Raw genomic sequence first — 22,469 nt, 5'->3', positions numbered from 1 at the left:
CACATTTATAAGATTATCTCAGCACAGGAACATTATTTTAACACATCCAATTTATTTTTCTTTCAAGTTTTATGGGTTAAAGTGTACTTTACTTTGTGGGACAACTAGTGATGAGCAAATATACTCGTTACTCAATATTTCTCGAGCATGCTCGGGGGTCCTCCGAGTATTTTTTTTAGTGCTCGGAGATTTAGTTTTTCTTGCCGCAGTTGAATGATTTACATCTCTTAGCCAGCTTGATTACATGTGGGGGTTGCCTGGTTGCTAGGGAATCCCCACATTGTACTTATGCTGGCTAACAGATATAAATCATTCAGCTGCGGCGCTGAAAACTAAATCTCCGAGCACTAAAAAAATACTCGGAGGACCCCTGAGCGTGCTCGAGAAGTCTCGAGTAACGAGTATATTCGCTCATCACTAGGGACAACCCCTTTAACCCCTTTCTGCCAATGGACGTACTATTCCGTCCATGTGGGGTGGGCCCTAATTCCCAAGGACGGAATAGTACGTCCAGGGCGATCGGCCGCGCTCACGGATCGCAGCTGACATCCGGCACTATGTGCCAGGAGCGGTCACGGACCGCCCCCGGCACATTAACCCCCGGCACACTGCGATCAAACATGATCGCGATGTGCCGGCGGTACAGGGAAGCGTCGCGCAGGGAGGGGGCTCCCTGCGGGCTTCCCTGAGACCCCCGCAGCAACGCGATGTGATCGCGTTGCTGCGAGGGTCTCCCACCTTCCTCCCTACTCCAGGCCCGGATCCAATATGGCCGCGGCATCCGGGTCCTGCAGGGAGGGAGGTGGCTTACCAAGTACCTGCTCAGAGCAGGGCTTGGTAAGCCTGCAGTGCTCTGAGACAGATCGGTGATCTAACAGAGTGCTGTGCAAACTGTCAGATCACCGATCTGTGATATCCCCCCCTGGGACAAAGTAAAAAAAAAAATTTCCAAATGTGTGTAAAAAAAAAAAAAAAAATTTATTCCCATAAATACATTACTTTATCTAAATAATAAAAAAAAAAACAATAAAACTACACATATTTAGTATCGCCGCGTCCGTAACGACCCGACCTATAAAACTGGCCCACTAGTTTAACCCCTTCAGTAAACACCGTAAGAAAAAAAAAAAAACGAGGCAAAAAACAATGCTTTATTATCATACCTCCGAACAAAAAGTGGAATAACACGCGATCAAAAAGATGGATATAAATAACCATTGTACCGCTGAAAGCGTCATCTTGTCCCGCAAAAAACGAGCCGCCATACAGCGTCATCGGCGAAAAAATAAAAGTTATAGTCCTCAGAAAAAAGCGATGCAAAAATAATTATTTTTTCTATAAAATAGTTTTTATCGTATAAAAGCGCCAAAACATAAAAAAATGATATAAATGAGGTGTCGCTGTAATCGTACTGACCCGAAGAATAAAACTGCTTTATCTTTCTTTTTCTTTTCAATGTTCTTTTTATTGATTTTCATTAAAGAACAGAGGAACAAACATGTATAAAATACAGTGAAAGGTAACAGTTAATAGATCAACATTAGATAAACTCAGAGTATGAGCTCCTAGGGCAAACATAGAGCTTTGGAGGAACTCGGATTATGTGAACGCAGGATACTTGTAATATATAAATGAAGTGTAGTTGTCCATCGAAGGGTATATAAATCTTGCTTTAAACTTGTAGTTAGGAAGGTATTCCTGCATTCAAATGTTAACTATGAACAGTCTATTGATGTTGAACGTCAATATATAGAAAACAACAAAAAACATATAATAAAAGAGGAAGATATCAGAGAAGGATAGAAGGTAGAAAGGGAGGGATCAGAATTCAAGGGTAAAGATGGGGGGGGGGGGGGTTGGGGGCGGCAACTTGTTCTGTAGTCGATTTTGTTTAAGGTGAGTCTTCGAACATCAGATGATTGTTAGATCTATAGAGGGTCCAAGGGTGCCATATTTCTTTGAATGTTTGAGTCGTATGGTTCACGGAGGCTGCTAATTCAGCTATTCTGTAAAGTTGGTCAATTTTAGATAATAATTGCGGACGTGTGGGTATTTTTGTTGATTTCCAGTGTGTTGGTGCCAGTAGCTTAGCAGCCGCTATGATGTTGTAACTGCTTTATCAATTTTATCAAACGCGGAACGGTATAAACGCCTCCCCCAAAAGAAATTCATGAATAGCTGGTTTTTGATCATTCTGCCTCACAAAAATCGGAATAAAATGCGATCAAAAAATGTCACGTGCCCGAAAATGTTACCAATAAAAACGTCAACTCGTCCCGCAAAAAACAAGACCTCACATGACTCTGTAGACTCAAATATGGAAAAATTATATCTCTCAAAATGTGGTAACGCAAAAAATATTTTTGCAATAAAAAGCGTCTTTTAGTGTGTGACGGCGGCCAATCATAAAAATCCGCTAAAAAAACCCGCTATAAAAGTAAATCAAACCCCCCTTCATCACCCCCTTAGATAGGGAAAAATTAAAAAAATGTATTTATTTCCATTTTCCGGCTAGGGTTAGGGTTGGGGTTAGGGCTAGGGTTAGGGCTAGGGTTGGGGCTACAGTTAGGGTTAAGGCTACAGTTAGGGTTAAGGCTACAGTTAGGGTTAAGGCTACAGTTAGGGTTAAGGCTACAGTTAGGGTTAAGGCTACAGTTAGGGTTAAGGCTACAGTTAGGGTTAAGGCTACAGTTAGGGTTGGGGCTAAAGTTAGGGTTTGGATTACATTTACGGTTGGGATTAGGGTTAGGGGTGTGTCTGGGTTAGAGGTGTGGTTAGGGTTACCGTTGGGATTAGGGTTAGGGGTGTGTTTGGATTAGGGTTTCAGTTATAATTGGGGGGTTTCCACTGTTTAGGCACATCAGAGGATCTCCAAACGCGACATGGTGTCCGATCTCAATTTCAGTCCATTCTGCGTTGAAAAAGTAAAACAGTGCTCTTTCCCTTCCAAGCTCTCCCATGTGCCCAAACAGGAGTTTACCCCAACATATATGGGTATCGGCGTACTCAGGACAAATTGGACAACAACTTTTGGGGTCCAATTTCTCCTGTTACCCTTGGGAAAATACAAAACTGGGGGCTAAAAAATAATTTTTGTGGGAAAAAAAGATTTTTTTATTTTCACAGCTCTGCGTTATAAACTGTAGTGAAACACAGTTTCAAAAACACTGAACTTTAGGAAGGCAAAGTTTGACCAGCTTAGAGATGCCCTTAATCTGGTAGACTGGGACAATATCCTCAGAAATAAGAATACAGATAATAAATGGGAAATGTTTAAGAACATCCTAAATAGGCAGTGTAAGCGGTTTATACCTTGTGGGAATAAAAGGACTAGAAATAGGAAAAACCCAATGTGGCTAAACAAAGAAGTAAGACAGGCAATTAACAGTAAAAAGAAAGCATTTGCACTACTAAAGCAGGATGGCACCATTGAAGCTCTAAAAAACTATAGGGAGAAAAATACTTTATCTAAAAAACTAATTAAAGCTGCCAAAAAGGAAACAGAGAAGCACATTGCTAAGGAGAGTAAAACTAATCCCAAACTGTTCTTCAACTATATCAATAGTAAAAGAATAAAAACTGAAAATGTAGGCCCCTTAAAAAATAGTGAGGAAAGAATGGTTGTAGATGACGAGGAAAAAGCTAACATATTAAACACCTTCTTCTCCACGGTATTCACGGTGGAAAATGAAATGCTAGGTGAAATCCCAAGAAACAATGAAAACCCTACATTAAGGGTCACCAATCTAACCCAAGAAGAGGTGCGAAACCGGCTAAATAAGATTAAAATAGATAAATCTCCGGGTCCGGATGGCATACACCCACGAGTACTAAGAGAACTAAGTAATGTAATAGATAAACCATTATTTCTTATTTTTAGGGACTCTATAGCGACAGGGTCTGTTCCGCAGGACTGGCGCATAGCAAATGTGGTGCCAATATTCAAAAAGGGCTCTAAAAGTGAACCTGGAAATTATAGGCCAGTAAGTCTAACCTCTATTGTTGGTAAAATATTTGAAGGGTTTCTGAGGGATGTTATTCTGGATTATCTCAATGAGAATAACTGTTTAACTCCATATCAGCATGGGTTTATGAGAAATCGCTCCTGTCAAACCAATCTAATCAGTTTTTATGAAGAGGTAAGCTATAGGCTGGACCACGGTGAGTCATTGGACGTGGTCTATCTCGATTTTTCCAAAGCGTTTGATACCGTGCCGCACAAGAGGTTGGTACACAAAATGAGAATGCTTGGTCTGGGGGAAAATGTGTGTAAATGGGTTAGTAACTGGCTTAGTGATAGAAAGCAGAGGGTGGTTATAAATGGTATAGTCTCTAACTGGGTCGCTGTGACCAGTGGGGTACCGCAGGGGTCAGTATTGGGACCTGTTCTCTTCAATATATTCATTAATGATCTGGTAGAAGGTTTACACAGTAAAATATCGATATTTGCAGATGATACAAAACTATGTAAATCAGTTAACACAAGAGAAGATAGTATTCTGCTACAGATGGATCTGGATAAGTTGGAAACTTGGGCTGAAAGGTGGCAGATGAGGTTTAACAATGATAAATGTAAGGTTATACACATGGGAAGAAGGAATCAATATCACCATTACACACTGAATGGGAAACCACTGGGTAAATCTGACAGGGAGAAGGACTTGGGGATCCTACTTAATGATAAACTTACCTGGAGCAGCCAGTGCCAGGCAGCAGCTGCCAAGGCAAACAGGATCATGGGGTGCATTAAAAGAGGTCTGGATACACATGATGAGAGCATTATACTGCCTCTGTACAAATCCCTAGTTAGACCGCACATGGAGTACTGTGTCCAGTTTTGGGCACCGGTGCTCAGGAAGGATATAATGGAACTAGAGAGAGTACAAAGGAGGGCAACAAAATTAATAAAGGGGATGGGAGAACTACAATACCCAGATAGATTAGCGAAATTAGGATTATTTAGTCTAGAAAAAAGACGACTGAGGGGCGATCTAATAACCATGTATAAGTATATAAGGGGACAATACAAATATCTCGCTGAGGATCTGTTTATACCAAGGAAGGTGACGGGCACAAGAGGGCATTCTTTGCGTCTGGAGGAGAGAAGGTTTTTCCACCAACATAGAAGAGGATTCTTTACTGTTAGGGCAGTGAGAATCTGGAATTGCTTGCCTGAGGAGGTGGTGATGGCGAACTCAGTCGAGGGGTTCAAGAGAGGCCTGGATGTCTTCCTGGAGCAGAACAATATTGTATCGTACAATTATTAGGTTCTGTAGAAGGACGTAGATCTGGGGATTTATTATGATGGAATATAGGCTGAACTGGATGGACAAATGTCTTTTTTCGGCCTTACTAACTATGTTACTATGTTACTATGTTACTTGGGGGCTCAAAGTTCTCACAACACATCTAGATACACACATCTATATAAGTTCGTGGGGGGGTCTAGTTTCCAATATGGGGTCACTTGTGGGGGGTTTCTACTGTTTAGGTACATTAGGAGCTCTGCAAACGCAATGTGACGCCTGCAGACCATTCCATCTAAGTCTGTATTCGAAATGGCGCTCCTTCCCTTCCGAGCCCTCCCATGCGCCCAAACGGTGGTTCCCCCCCACATATAGGGTATCAGCGCACTCAGGACAAATTGCACAACAACGTTTGGGGTCCAATTTCTCCTGTTACCCGCAGGAAAATACAAAACTAGGGGCTAAAAAATAATTTTTGTGGGAAAAAATGTTTGTTTTATTTTTACGGCTCTGCATTATAAACTTCTGTGAAGCTCTTGGTGGGTCAAAGTGCTCACCACACATCTAGATAAGTTCCTTAGGGGGTCTACTTTCCAAAATGTTGTCACTTGTGGGGGGTTTCAATGTTTAGGCACATCAGTGGCTCTCCAAACGCAACATGGCGTCCCATCTCAATTCCAGTCAATTTTGCATTGAAAGTCAAATGGCGCTCCTTCACTTCCGAGCTCTGTCATGCGCCCAAACAGTGGTTTACCTCCACTTATGGGGTGTCGCCGTACTCAGGACAAATTGTACAACAACGTTTGGGGTCCATTTTCTCCTGTAACCCTTGGTAAAATAATACAAGTTGGAGCTGAAGTAAATTTTTTGTGAAAAAAAGTTAAATGTTAAATTTTATTTAAACATTCCAAAAATTCCTGTGAAACACCTGAAAGGTTAATAAACTTCTTGAATGTGGTTTTGAGCACATTGAGGGGTGCAGTTTTTAGAATGGTGTCACACTTGGGTATTTTCTATCATATAGACCCCTCAAAATGACTTCAAATGAGATGTGGTCCCTAAAATAAAATGGTGTTGTAAAAATGAGAAATTGCTGGTCAACTTTTAACCCTTATAACTCCCTAACAAAAAAACATTTTGGTTCCAAAATTGTGCTGATGTAAAGTAGACATGTGGGAAATGTTACTTATTAAGTATTTTGTGTGACATATCTCTGTGATTTAATTGCATAAAAATTCAAAGTTGGAAAATTGCGAAATTTTCAAAATTTTCGCCACATTTCCGTTTTTTTCACAAATAAACGCAGGTAATATCAAAGAAATTTTACCACTATCATGAAGTACAATATGTCACGAGAAAACAATGTCAGAATCACCAGGATCCGTTGAAGCGTTCCAGAGTTATAACCTCATAAAGGGACAGTGGTCAGAATTGTAAAAATTGGCCTTGTCCATAACGTGCAAACCACCCTTGGGGGTAAAGGGGTTAAGTAGCAAATCAAGTATTTTGCGTCTGTCTGTTTCATACAAATGTGTGCAACAACTTTTTTTTTTTAATCACAGAAGTGTGTGGAGCTTGGCTCGCCAATGGCGTTTATATCATTTCCATCCAGACCTGGTGTAAATTGTAGCTGACCTCTACGCCTGCTTAGTGCAGCTTGTTGGTTGGCTTTTCTGGTGTATTGAGAGGCAAAAGATGCAGTGCTGGGGTCCTGGGATTAAATCCCACCAAGGACAACATCAGTATGTATGTTCTCCCTGTGTTTGCGTGGGTTTTGTCCAAGTTGTCCAGTTTCCTCCCACACTCCAAAGACATACTGGTTGGGAATCTAGATAGTGAGCCCCAATGGGGACAGTGATGTTGTCTGTACAGCGCTGTGGAAGATGATGGCACCATACAAGTTAGTAAAATAAATGTGACCAATTTATTAAAAGACCTATTTTTCTAAATAAAATGTTCTGACTTACCCACTGTGCTCTGGACTCCCATTTCCTTCCGGACTTCCATTTGTACGTGCTGTTGTGTCCGTCCAGCAGATAATTATTGGGCATATGTGCTGCCTATTTAAAGGTATTAAGTAATCCTGTGCGCCTTGTTTCAGTGATTTGTTACTGGAACATAATTTTGGCCATGGGAGTAGGAAGGGTGGTAAGACTTCATTACTTGTGTCATGGGCTCCGTTAATATCTCCATTCACCTTCCACCTTGTTGGGGAAAGCTGCCGATACTGGTCTACATAACACAGCTGAGACTCCAGATTGTTTTCTTACGGCTACGAACACACAACATATTTTTGAGCAAACAGTATTTTTAGATGTCGCCACAAATGAATAGTTTACATCTTGGTGCCTTTGCTTTAAAACCTGTAATTGGTAGAAGTGAAGCTCTAATCTGTCCTCTGAAATGCTGATTATACTGCCAGCGTGTGGTTAAAAAACTGCTTATTTGGAAGCAAATAAGTAGATGAAATGTTCTCACAAATGTGCGTTCACCTCCAAAAAGAGGCAGACGTTGAATATTCCTGAATTCATCCGGGCTAATAACAGGGCCTTCCATAAAACGATACTGTGCAGATAAAAGCTGTGCTTAGGGGGTTGTCCCATCATGAAGTATCATATTCATGTTTAGATCATAAATAGCCATGTTTGGCATTTACATGCTAATCGAACCTCCAGTGCAGAGATGCGTTTTTCTCCTTAGTTGATCACCTCTTGTTAAATGTGTGGGTTTTCTAGTTTCACATTTCTGCATATCTGTCACTCGCCATTCCCAGGTCCAATGCTACCTGTCCTCTGCTGCTCCTGGGGTTATATACTGGCTGTAGTGATGACTTTAAGTCAAGAGCGCTGCAGCCAATCACTGGGCTCACAGTGATTGTCTGCGGCTCTTCTGACATGTCACCGCTACACCTGGTAAACGAACAGGGGAGCAGCGGCGTACACTCAGCACTAGACCTGGGAAGGGTGAGCGCCAGCCGAGTTTATCGTTTTTAACATAGGAGCGCAGAATGGTGAGATTGAAAAACCCCTTTAAGGCTTCTTTCACATTTCCGTCGGTACGGGGCCTTCGCCATGCGTCGGCCTAACGTACCAATAGACGTTATGAAATTTGTGCACAACGTGGGCAGGGGATGCAGTTTCTCAACGCATCCACTGCCCATTGTAAAGCGCGGTCGGAAATGGCGGGTCCGACGTACAAAAAAAAGTTCACTTGAACGTTTTTTCATGCCGATGGTCCGCCAAAACAGACGGATCCAGGGCACGACGGATGCAACGTTTGGCCATCCGTCGCGATCTGTCGTCAATAAAAGTCTATGGGCAAAAAAACGCATCTTGCGGGCACATTTGCAAGATCCGTTTTTTGCTCAAAACGACGGATGGCAAAAAACGCCAGTAGCCTTAGCCTCATTGAGATGTCTGTGATATTTCCCGTATGTACAACCATGGACCGTTCATCAGCGTTTTGGATCGGAGTGTCATAAGTGTTTGCTCCACGTTTGTTTTTATCATCAGTTTCATCAGTAATTTGAAGAAAATAAAGAGATCCCAAAGCTTCTCCGGCTCCTTACAAGGTTAATCCCGTACGGACGCGTGCAGAGAGTACACTGATTCCATCCTTGTGCTGGCCATGGTTTTCACTGACCCACAGACAATGTATGGGTCATTTCAATCTATCAAACAATTCAAAATCAGACATGTCTCCATGATTGTGTGAATGGCCCTATAGATCAGGGGTGTCAAACTGCCTTCCTCGAGGGCTGCAAACAGGTCATGTTTTCAGGATTTCCTTGTACTGCACAGGTGATAATTTAATCACCTACACAAATAATGAGTTGGTTATTAAATTATAACCTGTGCAGTACTAGGAAATCCTGAAAACATGACCTGTTTGCAGCCCTCGAGGAATGCAGTTTGACACCCCTGCTATAGATTATAATGGGTACGTGGTCTATTCTTGAAAAATGGACTTCTGATTGAGCGGAGTGCTGGTGATCACACATGCTCAGTCACTATTGTTACTGCCAAAGGATAAAGGAGACCCATTTTTTCCCTGTACCCACTCCAATGCTTTTTATCTTAATAATTATGGGTTATAGCCGCTTTTACCCTGCTGCATTTGAGCACCGCCTTTTTCTAGTTTTTTTTTTCATAATAATAAAAAGTTTATTTAATACAGTGGGGGAAATAAGTATTTGATCCCTTTCTGATTTTGTAACTTTACTCACTGACAAAGACATAGAGTTTATAATTTTAAGAGTAGGTTAATTTTAGCATTGAGGGATAGAATATCAAATATAAAATAACATTGTATAAATTTTATATAAATGTATTTGCATTTTGTAGTGAGAAATAAGTATTTGATCCCCTACCAACCATTAAGCGTTTATTACTTATTTCTCCCACTGTATTTGGCTAGAATGCTTGACCTGTGTGTAATATAATATCTGTGCAGGCATAATTACATGATTTCTTCTATTTCACAATGTTTAATACATTTTTTGTCTTAATTTCTATTGACAGATTATAACAAAGCACATTTACGAATTATTGGAAAAGGACTGTAATCTGGATAAGGTGTATTTACCGGTAAGCCACTTTTATTGGTTAAATCTTATATACCGTACTTTATCTCCAACTCTCCAACTTCAGAATTGAATATTTTTTTGTAATCATGTAAACTGTTATGTTAACAGGAGGTAGGTTACATTTTAAGATATTAATGTCTTCATTTTATAATTATTGTTTTCACATATGATCTTTTTTTTTTTTTTTTACAGTATAGCCAAATGTTTTTGCATTTATTTTATTATATTGCAGAATTCAAGATTGTTTTTTCTTCAATTATAGAAAAATATTGTGTTTCTGAATGTGTCTCAAGGCAAGATTTTAGAAGTAAGAAGTAAAGTAAATAATAGCATAATTTAAGAAATGCTTAATCGGCTATATAAGTAAATCTAATTAAAGGGAAGCTGTCACCGGAGAGATGGACTGCAAAGGGCTTAGTTCTAGGTTGTATCAAGAGCTCTCAGTTCTCATACAGAGAAAGAAAGTTTGTTCTAGTTGAACTCCATTGAGTTTTAGATTGGGGAGTTGAGGAAAGGGGCGGGGAGGGGGGAGGTGGGTATCGGGGGAGACCTGAAGGAGACTGCTCTAACTAATCATTTTGTTTCTAGGAAATGGGAGGGGATGTTAACATTATAAGCTGGAATGTTAGGGGATTAGCGGACGCCACTGAACGCGCAGCAATATTTCAGTATTTACTGAAACAGAGGCCCTCGGTGATTTGCCTGCAAGAGACCCATCTAGTGAAGGAAAAAGTTGATATGTTACAGAAAAGATGGGTGCGCAAGGCGTATCATTCGACGTTCTCTAGTTATGCGAGAGGTGTGTCAGTATTGATTCATACTAATACCCCATTTGAGGAAGTTGAGGTCAAAATTGACACGGATGGTCAATATGTTTTGTTGGTGTGTAAACTCTTTAATCGTTTAATATGCATAGTATCATTGTATATACCTCCGCCATACTCTGGAAGGAAGATCCAGGACATATTGGAGTCTATAAGAGGTTGGGATGGGATCCCTCTTTTGGTGGTGGGGGATGTAAATAATATAGCAAATGACCACTGGGACAAGAGTAAACATGCACCTAAGCGTAGGGACGGTAATGACACTCCCTTTGGTAATTTTCTCAGAGAAATAGGCTTGGCTGATCTGTGGAGGGTCCGCAATGTCAACACATATTCCTATTCCTGTTACTCGACTACATATGGCTCGATGTCAAGAATTGATGTCGCCTTGGGAAACGATAGGATGAACGAACTGTTAAACGGGGTGGAATATAATCCTAGGATTTTATCAGATCACAGCCCTGTTCAGGTCTCCTTAAAGTTGTCAAGTCAGGATGGTTTGGGGAAGGCGGGATGGAAAATTCACCCAGTTTGGTTACAAATTTTGGACATGGAAAAGGTGGGGGCAGAGAGAGAGAGGAGTTTTTTAAGATCAATGAAGGGAGCGCAGAATGCCATGTAGTGTGGGACACCATGAAAGCGTATCTAAGGGGAATTTTGTTTAGGGACATCTCAAGACATAAGACAAGGACCAGAGAGCGGGATCAGGGTGTCCTAGAGGAATTGAAGGCAGCAGAGGCGGCATTGGGGGAACATCGTACTGTGGAATCTCGGAATCGTATGAGGGCAGCTCAGAGGGAGGTTGACTAGCTATTTTTGAAAAAGGCGGAGAGGTTGAGGGCCTTCCAGAAAGAAACCTTTTACTCAGAGGGGGAAAAAGTGGGGCGCTTGCTCTCGGTAGTGGCGTCCGCGCAAAGAGAATCTTCACATGTCTACTCTATTAAGACGGAGGAGGGAACGGTGGTCACTCAGGGGGTGCAGATCTTGGAAGTGTTCAGGAAATTCTATGACAAATTATACGCGTCCAGTGTGGAGAGGGGACCCGAAGATATGGCAAAATATTTGGAAGAAATTGATTTGCCCCGGTTGACTAGAGAGGAGTGTGAATTGTTGGAAGAACCGATTGGGGAGGAAGAATTGGGGGCTGCATTGGCGGGCGTTGCGGGGGGTAAGGCTCCGGGAGCGGACGGCATTCCAGCTGAGATTTATAAGACCCTGAAAGAAACTCTGTTGGCCAAATTGGTAGGGGTGTATAATAGCTCGTTGGAAAGAGGGGAGTTGCCTTTGTCGATGAGAGAGGCTATTGTGGTGGTTATCCCTAAGGCCGACAAAGATCCACTGATGCCAGAATCCTATAGACCAATTTCACTCCTGACTGCCGATATTAAGATTTTGGCAAAAACCTTGGCAAATAGGTTAAGTAGGGTGATAGACAAATTGGTACACCCTGATCAGTCAGGCTTCATGCCAAACAAATCAACGGCACTCAATCTGAGAAGGCTGTTTTTAAATTTACAAATCCCTTCGGACAATGTTGGCAAAAGGGTTGTGGTATCATTGGACGCCCACAAGGCCTTTGACTGTGTGGAGTGGGGCTATTTGTGGTCAGTGTTGGAACGTTTGGGATTTGGACCTAAATTCATCTCATGGGTGCGGCTGTTGTACTCTTCCCCAGTGGCCAAAATTAGAGTGAATAATGTCCTTTCTGAGACTTTCTCTCTGTCTAGGGGAACTAGACAGGGATGTCCTTTGTCCCCACTGCTATTTGCCCTGGCGGTGGAGCCCCTTGCTGCGAAAATTAGAGGCTCCCGGGAGGTGAAAGGATTTATGTATGGGGTTTCGGAAGAAAAGATTGCATTATACGCAGATGATATTTTGCTATTCTTGGAGGATTCGGGGGAGACCCTGGCAGGGGCGGAGGCCATTATTGAGGAATTTGGGAGTTACTCTGGTTTGAGAATCAACTGGGAAAAGTCCAATATGATGTTAGTAGATGGGGACTATGAGAATAGTGAAATACGGGACTCTCCTACAAAGCTGAGGTTAGTAGATAAATTTAAATACCTGGGGATCCAGATCGCGTTGCCTCTGACTAGCTTTGAGGAACTAAATTTGGCGCCACTTTTGCGGAAGATACGCACTAAGGTTCAGGCGTGGAAAAAGCTACATTTATCGGTTATTGGTAGAATAAATCTAATAAAGATGATTGTGATGCCGCAACTTCTCTACGTGCTACACAATTCCCCTATGTGGATATCGCAGAATAGATTTAGGAGGATTAAATCTCTATTTGGCGAGCTGATTTGGGATGGGAAAAGTTCTAGATTTAAACAAGAAATTCTACAAAGACCAAAGACGGAAGGAGGAGTGGCATTGCCCAACCCATGGTTATACTTTTTGGCTGCACAATGTCAACATTTTAGGGGATGGGGTGAGGAATCGGGTTGGGAGCGGACACCCTGCAGTCTGAGGAATTTGATTGGGTCAAGGGTACTGAGTGAGGGCCTGGAGGGTGGGCATTTTCGAGAGAAGGGTACTAAATTCTGCACTATTAGGCTTATCCAAAAGGTTTGGGACAAAGTTAAGGGAATTAGGGGAGTGAGGGCACTTACTAGGTTCTCGCCCTTGTGGAATAATTGTCTCCTACAGGAGTTTAGACAGATGGAGGGATTTCAGGTTTGGAAGGGAGCGGGAATCTCTCGGATGAGCCAGGTTTTGCACCAAGGTAGAATTAAGGATTTCAAGACATTACAGGAGGAATTTCTGCTGCCAAGCTCTGAACTGTATCAGTATAATCGCATCTCTCATGCATATCGGGCACAATGTAGGAGGGGGCTTATAGAGATTCAGGTGGACCTGATGCTAGACTTTATCCTTATGGGGGAAAGCACAAGGGGGGTGATCTCGGGAATATATGAGTTCCTGCTATTTTCCTTTTTAGAGAAACATCCTATCAGAGCCAGGGCGAAGTGGGAGGCCGATTTGGGGGCGATTGACGGCGATCGGTGGGACTCAATATTGGAATACGTGCCCAAGATCTCGATGAGTGAGCCTGGGAGGTTGTCACAATTGTTTGTTATTCATAGGGCCTATAGAACTCCGGATATGCTGTTCAGGGCAGGTTTAAGACCTAATTCTGAGTGCCCTAGGTGCTCGCAATCCGAGGCGGGTATCTTCCATATGATGTGGCAGTGCCCTAGGCTGGCCTCGTTTTGGATTGTAGTGATAAACAAAGTGGGACTAACATACAATTGTTCGGTACCACGGGACCCTCTGGTATGCATATTAGGTTACGTGGAGGAAATTGTAACTGATAACTTGTATAAAACAGTTATTGCTAGATTGCTGTTTATTGCACGAAAGTTGATCGCTAAGTTCTGGATTAGGGTTGAGCCACCAACGAGAAGAGATTTCATGATGCAAGTAGACCATATTGTTGCATTGGAGAGGAGCATCTATTCTAAAAGAAACAAGATGGACCTTTTCAACAGGTTATGGAATCCCTGGATCGAGTCGACGTGATCTGGAGACCTTGCTCGTGCTTTTGGAACATATATCCCCGTGGGAGCAGTATTGATACGACGCCTTCTTGTTCCTGGTTAATAATGGACATTCGGGTAGATCGGAGTGGTTCTTGTTAGGTCTCCAGGGGTGGGGGTGAGGGGGGGGAGGGAGGTTGGTTTGGGGCTGAAAGTTTATTGAAAATGCAAAACATAGATGTGTACTGTTTGCAGTAATGTAATCTGCATATATTTTTCTCACTGTTTAATAAAAACATTTGATTAAAAATAAAAAAAAAAGGGAAGCTGTCACCAGGTTTGACCGATATGAGATACGTATTTCTATGCAGCTGAACGCTCCGGTCCCGAGTGCCGGCGGCAGTGCTGGATATTGATGCGAGAGACTCGTGCGAGTTTCTCACATTGCACTCGTGCGTTATAAAATTGTAATCTTGCTGTAAGTAAATGGGTGTCATGATTCATAAAATCCTGTGGTAGGTTCAGGCCGGTCACAATCTCAAAAATTCCAGCATGGAATCTAAATTTGGTACTAGATGCATTCACTAAAAACCTGTTTGAACCCCTGCAGGATTTGTCAGTTAAATTCCTTACTCTTAAAACCATTATATTAGTGGCTCTAAGATTGGCCCTCAGAGTGAGCGATATACAGGCCCTGTCCATATGCCCTCCCTATACACAGATATGAGGATGGGGTTATACTAAGACCTGACCCAGCTTACTGTCCTAAGATAGCGCAGGCAGCAGCTGATGAATACTCCTATCAGCTGCTCCTGCTGTCACTGTTATTAGCAGCAGCATGGGTAGGCTGATGAGAGTAATAGGCCCTTCAGCCGCCGCCTGTTGTCTCTTTTATTACTTAAATATAACTCTCATCATTCTCCCCTGCTCGCGCTGATCACCGGCAGAGCAGGGGAGAATCATGCGAGCCGTGTTCAGCACCTGGCGCCAGGGAACAGCGCTTACTGTAACACTTCTTCCACGGTTGCCACACATGTGCCACATGTATTACAAACACAGACACTGACATCTTTAGTACCGGAAATATCAGGACGTGTGAAAGAGGCGCTATAGCGGGTTTTTATGTTTGGCTTTTTATTGCAAAAAATAGTTTTTGCATCACCACATTTTGAGAGCTATAATTTTTCCATAGTTTGGCCCACAGAGTCATGTGAGGTCTTGTTTTTTGAGGGACGAGTTGACATTTTTATTGGTACAATTTTTGGGCACATGACATTTTTTGATCACTTTCTATTCTGATTTTTGGGAGGCAGCAATTCATGAATTTCTTTTTCGGGGAGTTTATGCCATTCTGTGTGTGGTAAAATTGTTAAAGCCGTTTTATTCTTCGGGTCAGTACGATTACAGCGATACCTCATTTATATCCTTTTTTTATGATTTGACGCTTTTATACAATAAAAACTTTTATAGAAAAAATAATAATTTTTGGATCACTTTATTCGGAGAACTAACTTTTTTATTTTTCCAGCTGTATGGCGGCCTTTATTTATTTTTTTTGCAGGACAAGATAACTTTTTCAGTGGTGCCATGTTTTACATCCGTCTTTTTGATCGCGTGTTATTCCACTTTTTGTTAGGCGGTATGATGATGTGTACTTTTATTGTTTATATATTTTTTTCCATTCAAATATTTTTATTTAGAGATAGAATATATAGTTTTGTTTTTTTTTTAAATATTTTTGCAGTTATTTAAAAAATTGTATTTACTTTTTTCGAATTTTGTCGCTATGGGACAATTATTTTTTGCAGGCTGATTGCTTCCATAACATGGAGATGAAGCAGCATCTACATGCCATAGAAGCTGTCAACGCTGCACTGACAGAGAGACTTGATCATGCACTGCGTACTGATCCACATGTTTCCTAGCTCTGGTGACCCGGATGTTGTCATGATGACATCGGGTCACCATGGCAACGATTGGGACCCCACGTCACGCCGTGGCGTCTCCAATCCAAAGACAGAGGGGCTGTCGGCTCTGTCGGCTTCTGAAATTTTGCGATCTTTTTCGATCACAGCATTTCGGAGGTTAAAGTGCCGGGAGCGGGCGATCTCGATGACGTAATGATTCGTCCAAGGTCAAATTGGCCCAGGTCACATGGACGGATCATTACGTCCAATGTCAGAAAGGGGTTAAGATGAATGTGAAGTGCTTCTAATCAGTGTAGGAGTAGGAGAAATCAGGTGCTGCATTCTTCTGGCTCCTCTCTATCGCGGTAAACCCGTGACAGTAGCCCTTAAGTTCAGTAGGAGACAAGAAGCTAATCTTTCCTCTTTTTGTAATAACCCTAGGAATCCAAGGAGGGAAATATTCCATAGGTTAGATCTTTCAAAAGGTCTCTGTGACAATATATATCTATGACCAGTCAGTGGAGTCAAGACAAGTCCCTGTTAATAGTCTTTCAGGGTAGTAGAAAGGGGTACAAGGTATCCAAAGGTACCATTGCCAGATGGATCAGGGAGCCCATTAGTTTGTCTTACACTGCGAGTGGTGCTTCGGTTCCTGAAGGCAACCTCCTGGCCAGAAAAAATGGCGGTATAAACTGATCAGATTTATAAGGCTGCTACTTGGTCCTCACCATCTCCCTTCTTTAAGCACTGCAGAGTGAATCTGTCCTCATCTGCTGACTTAACCTTTGGTAGAAGGTTGCTGCAAGCGTTGGTTCCTCCCTAAGGTGTTTCAGTTCTCCAAAAGTCTCTCATTTGTGGTGTCATGGGTGTAGCGAAAACACCAAGGTTGCTTACCTGTAGCCTTTTTTTCCAGAACCCATGACAGTACCCGTATATTCCCCATTTTTATCACCATATGGGTGCACTATAGATTTGGTGATCGTGTGATTTGGTTTTGGTTATGTATATAATTAATTTGGAGTTCGTCTCGTCCTCTGTAACTTAACTGATGCAGGGAAGAGGGTACCACTCTTTCATTTCAGTAGGTTTCCTGTCATTGCTGGGCGGATCCCTCTCTCAGGTGTGCTGTTATGGCTTCTGGAAAATACGGCTACCGGTAAGAATCCATGGTGTATTTAAGTGTAACAACTGGTCTGTTTGCCTCTATGATTCTGACTCTTCCATTGTTTTATTTTTTTTGTCCCCATTCTTCTCAATTCCATTTGAGATATGTTCTCTTCTTCCCTGTTTGTAATCTTGTCTTATTATTCATGAGGGCGAAATCCTCATGAAAATGTCCCTTTGGCTAACAAGACTATATTAACCTGGTAGGAAGAGGTGACCTTATCTCTGGAATGGAGAGACGCAGGAACGAAAGGAAAAACCATGCCAGATTTAGGGGAACAGCACAGATTATATCAGAGGTCCCCAAGATGTGGCTCGCGGGTCCATATTGTGTGACTCGCGGCTTTCTGCCAACTTGGCGCATTAGAACCAGGTCTAGCAAACCGCTAAAAAGAGCAGGCCCCCAGACTTTTCTGTGTAACCCCACACAGAAGAGCAGACCTGGATGTGCATATACTAGCCCATAGAGTTGGAGAGATAAATATGGTGAGAAATGGAATGCTACTGCCAGATAATGCGGGTGCTTTAAGCTGGATATGGTAGTGTGGTTGGAGTGCTTGATATGAGAGTACCAAATGGGGTTAAAGTTGGAAACCCCTGGTCGCATGTATGCTGCCTATAAGACTGGGCGGTACATAGGGTCAGTGTGATTTCTGTGGGGGAAGCTTAGGCTATTGGCATACAAGTAATGCGGGAAGCACTGTGTATCACTGCTTTTAGGGCTATTGATGTGGCTCGCAACCATCTGTCAGAGCTGAATGTGGCTCTATGGTAAAGAAAGATTGGATAGACCAAATAAAACAGTTTACCTTCAAGAGGACCAATCACTTGCCATTAATATCAAACGATCACCAGAAAATGACCTACTAATTAAACCAGTTTTATGTTAAATGTATATTTTTAAAAAAGTGGTAATTTTTTTTTTCTTAAACATATCACTCCATATTAAAAGTAGAAAATCGAAATCTTGGCATCTTCACACTGGGGCATTTGTATGCTTTTACTTCTCTGTTTCGAGAAATAATTCATGTACAAAGTCGCAATGGGCAGACCCCAACCCTATCTTTTTTAATGAAGTGTCTAATGAGCCTGTTCATTGTGAAGAAAGGGTGAGCAAGATCAGCTGTGACCTCATCTAATATTATGGGTGGATCCTGTGTTACCAGCTGTGTGTGGAGGTGTTACTTGTCATTGTAATCCTCCTTCTCATGATGAGAAAACATTTGTTACCTGTTTCTGAAATGACAGGAAGTTAGTCTCAAAGAGCTACCATGACATGTAAAAGTTTGGGCACCCCTAGTCAAAATTACTGTTATTGTGAACAGTTAAGCAATTTGAAGATGAAATGATCTCTAAAGGGCCCAAAGTTAAAGATGACACATTTCCTTTGTATTTTAGTAGGGAAAAAAAAGGATTTTTTTTTCTTTTTAAAAAATCCAAAAAGGAAAATGGGTCAATGCAAAAGTTTGGGCACCCTTGGAGATTTGTGTTCAGATAACTTTGACCAAGATTTCAAACCTTAATTAGCCTGTTAGGGTTATGGCTTGTTCATGATTTTGTTGGGAAAGGCCAGATGATGCAATTTTCTCAGCTTTATGAAAAGCCAGCTTCCTCTAACCTTGTTCCAAAAAACAGCAACGAGGGGTTCCTCAAAGCAGCTACTTGGCACTCTGAAACACTCTGAAAATGGTGGAGGCACACAAAATATGAGAAGGCTATAAGAAGATGGCAAAGCGTTTTTCAAGTTGCCTTTTCCTCAGTTTGAAATGTTATTCACAAATGGCAGTTAATCGCAACAGTGCAGGTCAAGATAAGGTCTGGAAGACCAAGCAAAATTTCAGTTACAGCTGCTCATAGGATTTCTAGAGAGGCAAATTGCAACCACTGCTTCACTGCAAAAGACATTCAGAAAGATTTAGCAGACTCTGGAGCTGTGGTACTTTTAGAGTTCAGAGATACCTGCACAAATATTGCCTTCTTAGAAGAGTCATCAGAAGAAAACCTCTCTTCACCATAAAATTCAGTGTCAGAAGTAAAAGAACATCTAAACAGGCCTGATGCATTTTGGAAGCAAACAACGAGGGTAACATAGAACTCTTTGGTTGCAATGATCAAAAGTGGAGAAAAAAAGGGCACAAAATTTCAGGAAAAGAACATCTCGCCAACCATTAAGCATGGGGGTGGAATGCTTTGGGTTTGTGTTGCAGCCAATGGTCATGGGCTGCATTTTTGGCCTGAAATACAAAGGAAATATGTCATCTTTAACTTTAGCCCTTTTGCAGATTATTTCATCTTCCACTCGCTTAACTGTTCACAATAACAGTAATTTTGACTAGGGGTTCCCAAACTTTTAGATGCCATTGTACTGTAACCAGTGTGACAATTGCAATATACTATGTTTTTTTTTTTCATGAAGATCATGACACTAAAAAAAAAACTTAAAAAAAAAAATACAACAGAAGAAGCTAATTTATTAAATTGGTCGTTATCTGAAGATGGCTTCCCTTTTTAAAGGGAACCTGTCACCCCGAAAATCGCGGGTGAGGTAAGCCCACCGGCATCAGGGGCTTATCTACAGTATTCTGTAATGCTGTAGATAAGCCCCCGATGTTACCTGAAAGATGAGAAAAAGAGGTTAGATTATACTCACCCAGGGGCGGTCCTGCTCCGATGGGTGTCTCAGGTCTGGAACAGCGCCTCCCGTCTTCATTCCAAGACGTCCTCTTCTGATCTTCAGCCACGGCTCCGGCGCAGGCGTACTTTGTCTGCCCTGTTGAGGGCAGAGCAAAGTACTGCAGTGCGCAGGCGCCGGGCCTCTCTGACCTTTCCGGCGCCTGCGCACTGCAGTACTTTGTTCTGCCCTCAACAGGGCAGACAAAGTACGCCGGAGCCGTGGCTGAAGATCAGATGAGGACGTCTTGGAATGAAGATGGGAGGCGCCGCAGCGGACCAGAGACGCCCATCCGACCGGACCAGCAGCGGGTCCGCCCCTGGGTGAGTATAATATAACGTCTTTTTCTCCTCTTTCAGGTAACATCGGGGGCTTATCTACAGCATTACAGAATGCTGTAGATAAGCCCCTGATGCCGGTGGGCTTACCTCACCCGCGATTTTCAGGGTGACAGGTTCCCTTTAAAATAAAAAGGGGTGTTCCAGTACTTTTCCAAACTGTCTAGATCATAGGGATAGTTATAAACTAAAGATATGTGTTACTTTTAATTCAGTTTGCCCACTGCTCACCCCCATTGTTGGTCAGTCACCTGACCGCTGCATCAGGCCACTGGAGATCTGGATGATTCAGGTCGTGAGTAGCATTTATTTCTCATTTTATGGCAGAGTTTGCAAAGTGCCGATTTCTCGTTTTAATGCAGCTGAAATTAAATACATGACCTATTACCTTTTAAAAGCAACACTGGTGCAGTCTCCACTAAATGTAGTAGGTGCTGTTAAATATGGAACCAACTTGTAACTGTCAATTCATCCACTAAACCTCCTTTATATTCTGATGTGCAGATATGCAACAGTTATTCATAAAAAGAAATGGCTCTGTGCGTGAAAGCGAAATGTTCCTTTGCTATAGTAGAAGAGCGCATTCTCACAATGGCTTCCTGCCTGTCATCTTGCCTGTGGAGGATCATAACCAAGTGGCAATCACCTAATGTAGTTATGCCGATATTCTCCTATATGTTTTAGAGATGTAAGACATCGTGACCCAGGCACGAGTCTGTAGATGTGATTTGGGACTACACGCTGCAGTGTCTTTAAGAACGACGTCCCTTTAATGTGCCAGACGTCTCATTATTTCCTTTTTATGGGCAGGGCTGGGGATGCTCTCCGCTAACAATACAGACGTAAGATGGATGTAGAAGGCTAGGCTCTGTAAGGAATATGAGGTCAGCAGCTTGGATTTCCTGCTGTAGTCCTTCCAACCCTGTCCCTTATTGTTGGGCTGCATGCAGGCGCCTGTGACTTAAGAATTCTTCTTCTTAATACTGCTTCTGTGTTTTGCAGCACTGTTAAGAAACCGGACAAATGTACTATGCTTTATACATGTAAATCCTTCTTATTTTAGCATCTGAATTTTTCAAACTGCCCTTTGTGACGCTGAGCTCTTAATGAAATAACCTGATTGGACACCTCTGCGGAGTTCCCTTTTAGCTTCTCTTTATGTTTCCAGTAAACTCTGACCCTTTTTGCAAGGTTTTTTCTTTTTTCCCCTTTCTCTCTTTCCTCCCCATCATATAAAGATGGTTACTTGATTTATAACCCATTATACTCATAATGGGGGAAGATGAAAGCAAAAACAAGTCTAATGCCTTTTCAATAGCGGCGTAATTATTGAATTGGTTGGCTTAGATCAGTGTACATTTGTGGTAATGCAGTGCATTGTATGTGTTGCCCTGCAGATCTTGTTTTTGTTGTTAATATTGCCTGATTGTATGCGCCACATAGATATTTTTTCTGTGTTGAAGGCCATGAAATATACCAGATGCCATGAAGCAGAATCTTTTGTAGTGGTGGGAACATTTTGTAACAAGTTAAACAAACTAGCTGTAGTTTGGTACGTTGGTAATGGAATTGTCGAACATACAGTGCTTCATTGTAGGTTTTTAGTTAAATAGACAATATTCCTATGTGATGTAGTTGTATTCATCTGCCAAAGATCATAGATGTAGTAGGTGTGTAGTGCATCATGAATCACTCCTCATCAAAGTACAAGAATTACCCATAGCTTTCCAACCTAATATTGTATACAACCCCTCATCTTTGCCCAAATAGCTGTGACCTATTGAAGCATAGACTCCACTAGACCTTTGACAACACGAACTTCATAGCAGGTCATTTAATTCCTGAGAGCTGGAAGATGAGGCCACCATGCATTTTTGTCATACACTAACATCCGTTCTTCTGCAGTACACCAAGTCTTCTTTCGGATTAGACCAGGCGGACTAGCTTTGGCTTCCCATGTGCTTCAGTGAGTCTTGGGCACCTACGACTCTGTTGCCGATTGACAGACTGTTCTTCCTTGGCCCATGTTTGATTGGAACCACCTGCCACTGCTTACTGTGAATACCCAACAAAACCTGCATTTGGAGATACATTGACCCAGACTTGCATCCATCACAATTTGACCTTTGATAAAGTTTCTAAGATCTGTGTGCTTGTAAAAAAAAAAAAAAAAAAAGTCTGCATCCAACAAATCTTCAAAAACTGACTGTTCGATTACTGGCTGACATATCCTACCTCTTGACATATGATGTTAT

At 42.0% G+C, this 22,469-nt stretch overlaps 1 protein-coding gene across 4 annotated transcripts in view; it reads left to right on the top strand.

Annotated features, from left to right (window-relative positions):
- The window catches only part of ARB2A (ARB2 cotranscriptional regulator A), a 607,421-nt gene that overhangs the window by 59,926 nt on the left and 525,026 nt on the right, over window positions 1-22,469 (top strand). For all 4 annotated transcript variants that reach the window (XM_069751802.1, XM_069751789.1, XM_069751796.1 and 1 more), the window contains one exon: window positions 9,767-9,832. In XM_069751802.1, coding sequence (XP_069607903.1) covers window positions 9,767-9,832 — 66 coding nt within the window. The remainder of the gene's footprint in view (window positions 1-9,766; window positions 9,833-22,469) is intronic.

Source organism: Ranitomeya imitator, chromosome 1 (assembly GCF_032444005.1).
Source record: "Ranitomeya imitator isolate aRanImi1 chromosome 1, aRanImi1.pri, whole genome shotgun sequence".
Lineage (NCBI taxonomy): Eukaryota > Metazoa > Chordata > Amphibia > Anura > Dendrobatidae > Ranitomeya > Ranitomeya imitator.
This window is presented reverse-complemented; position numbering and strand designations above follow the sequence as displayed.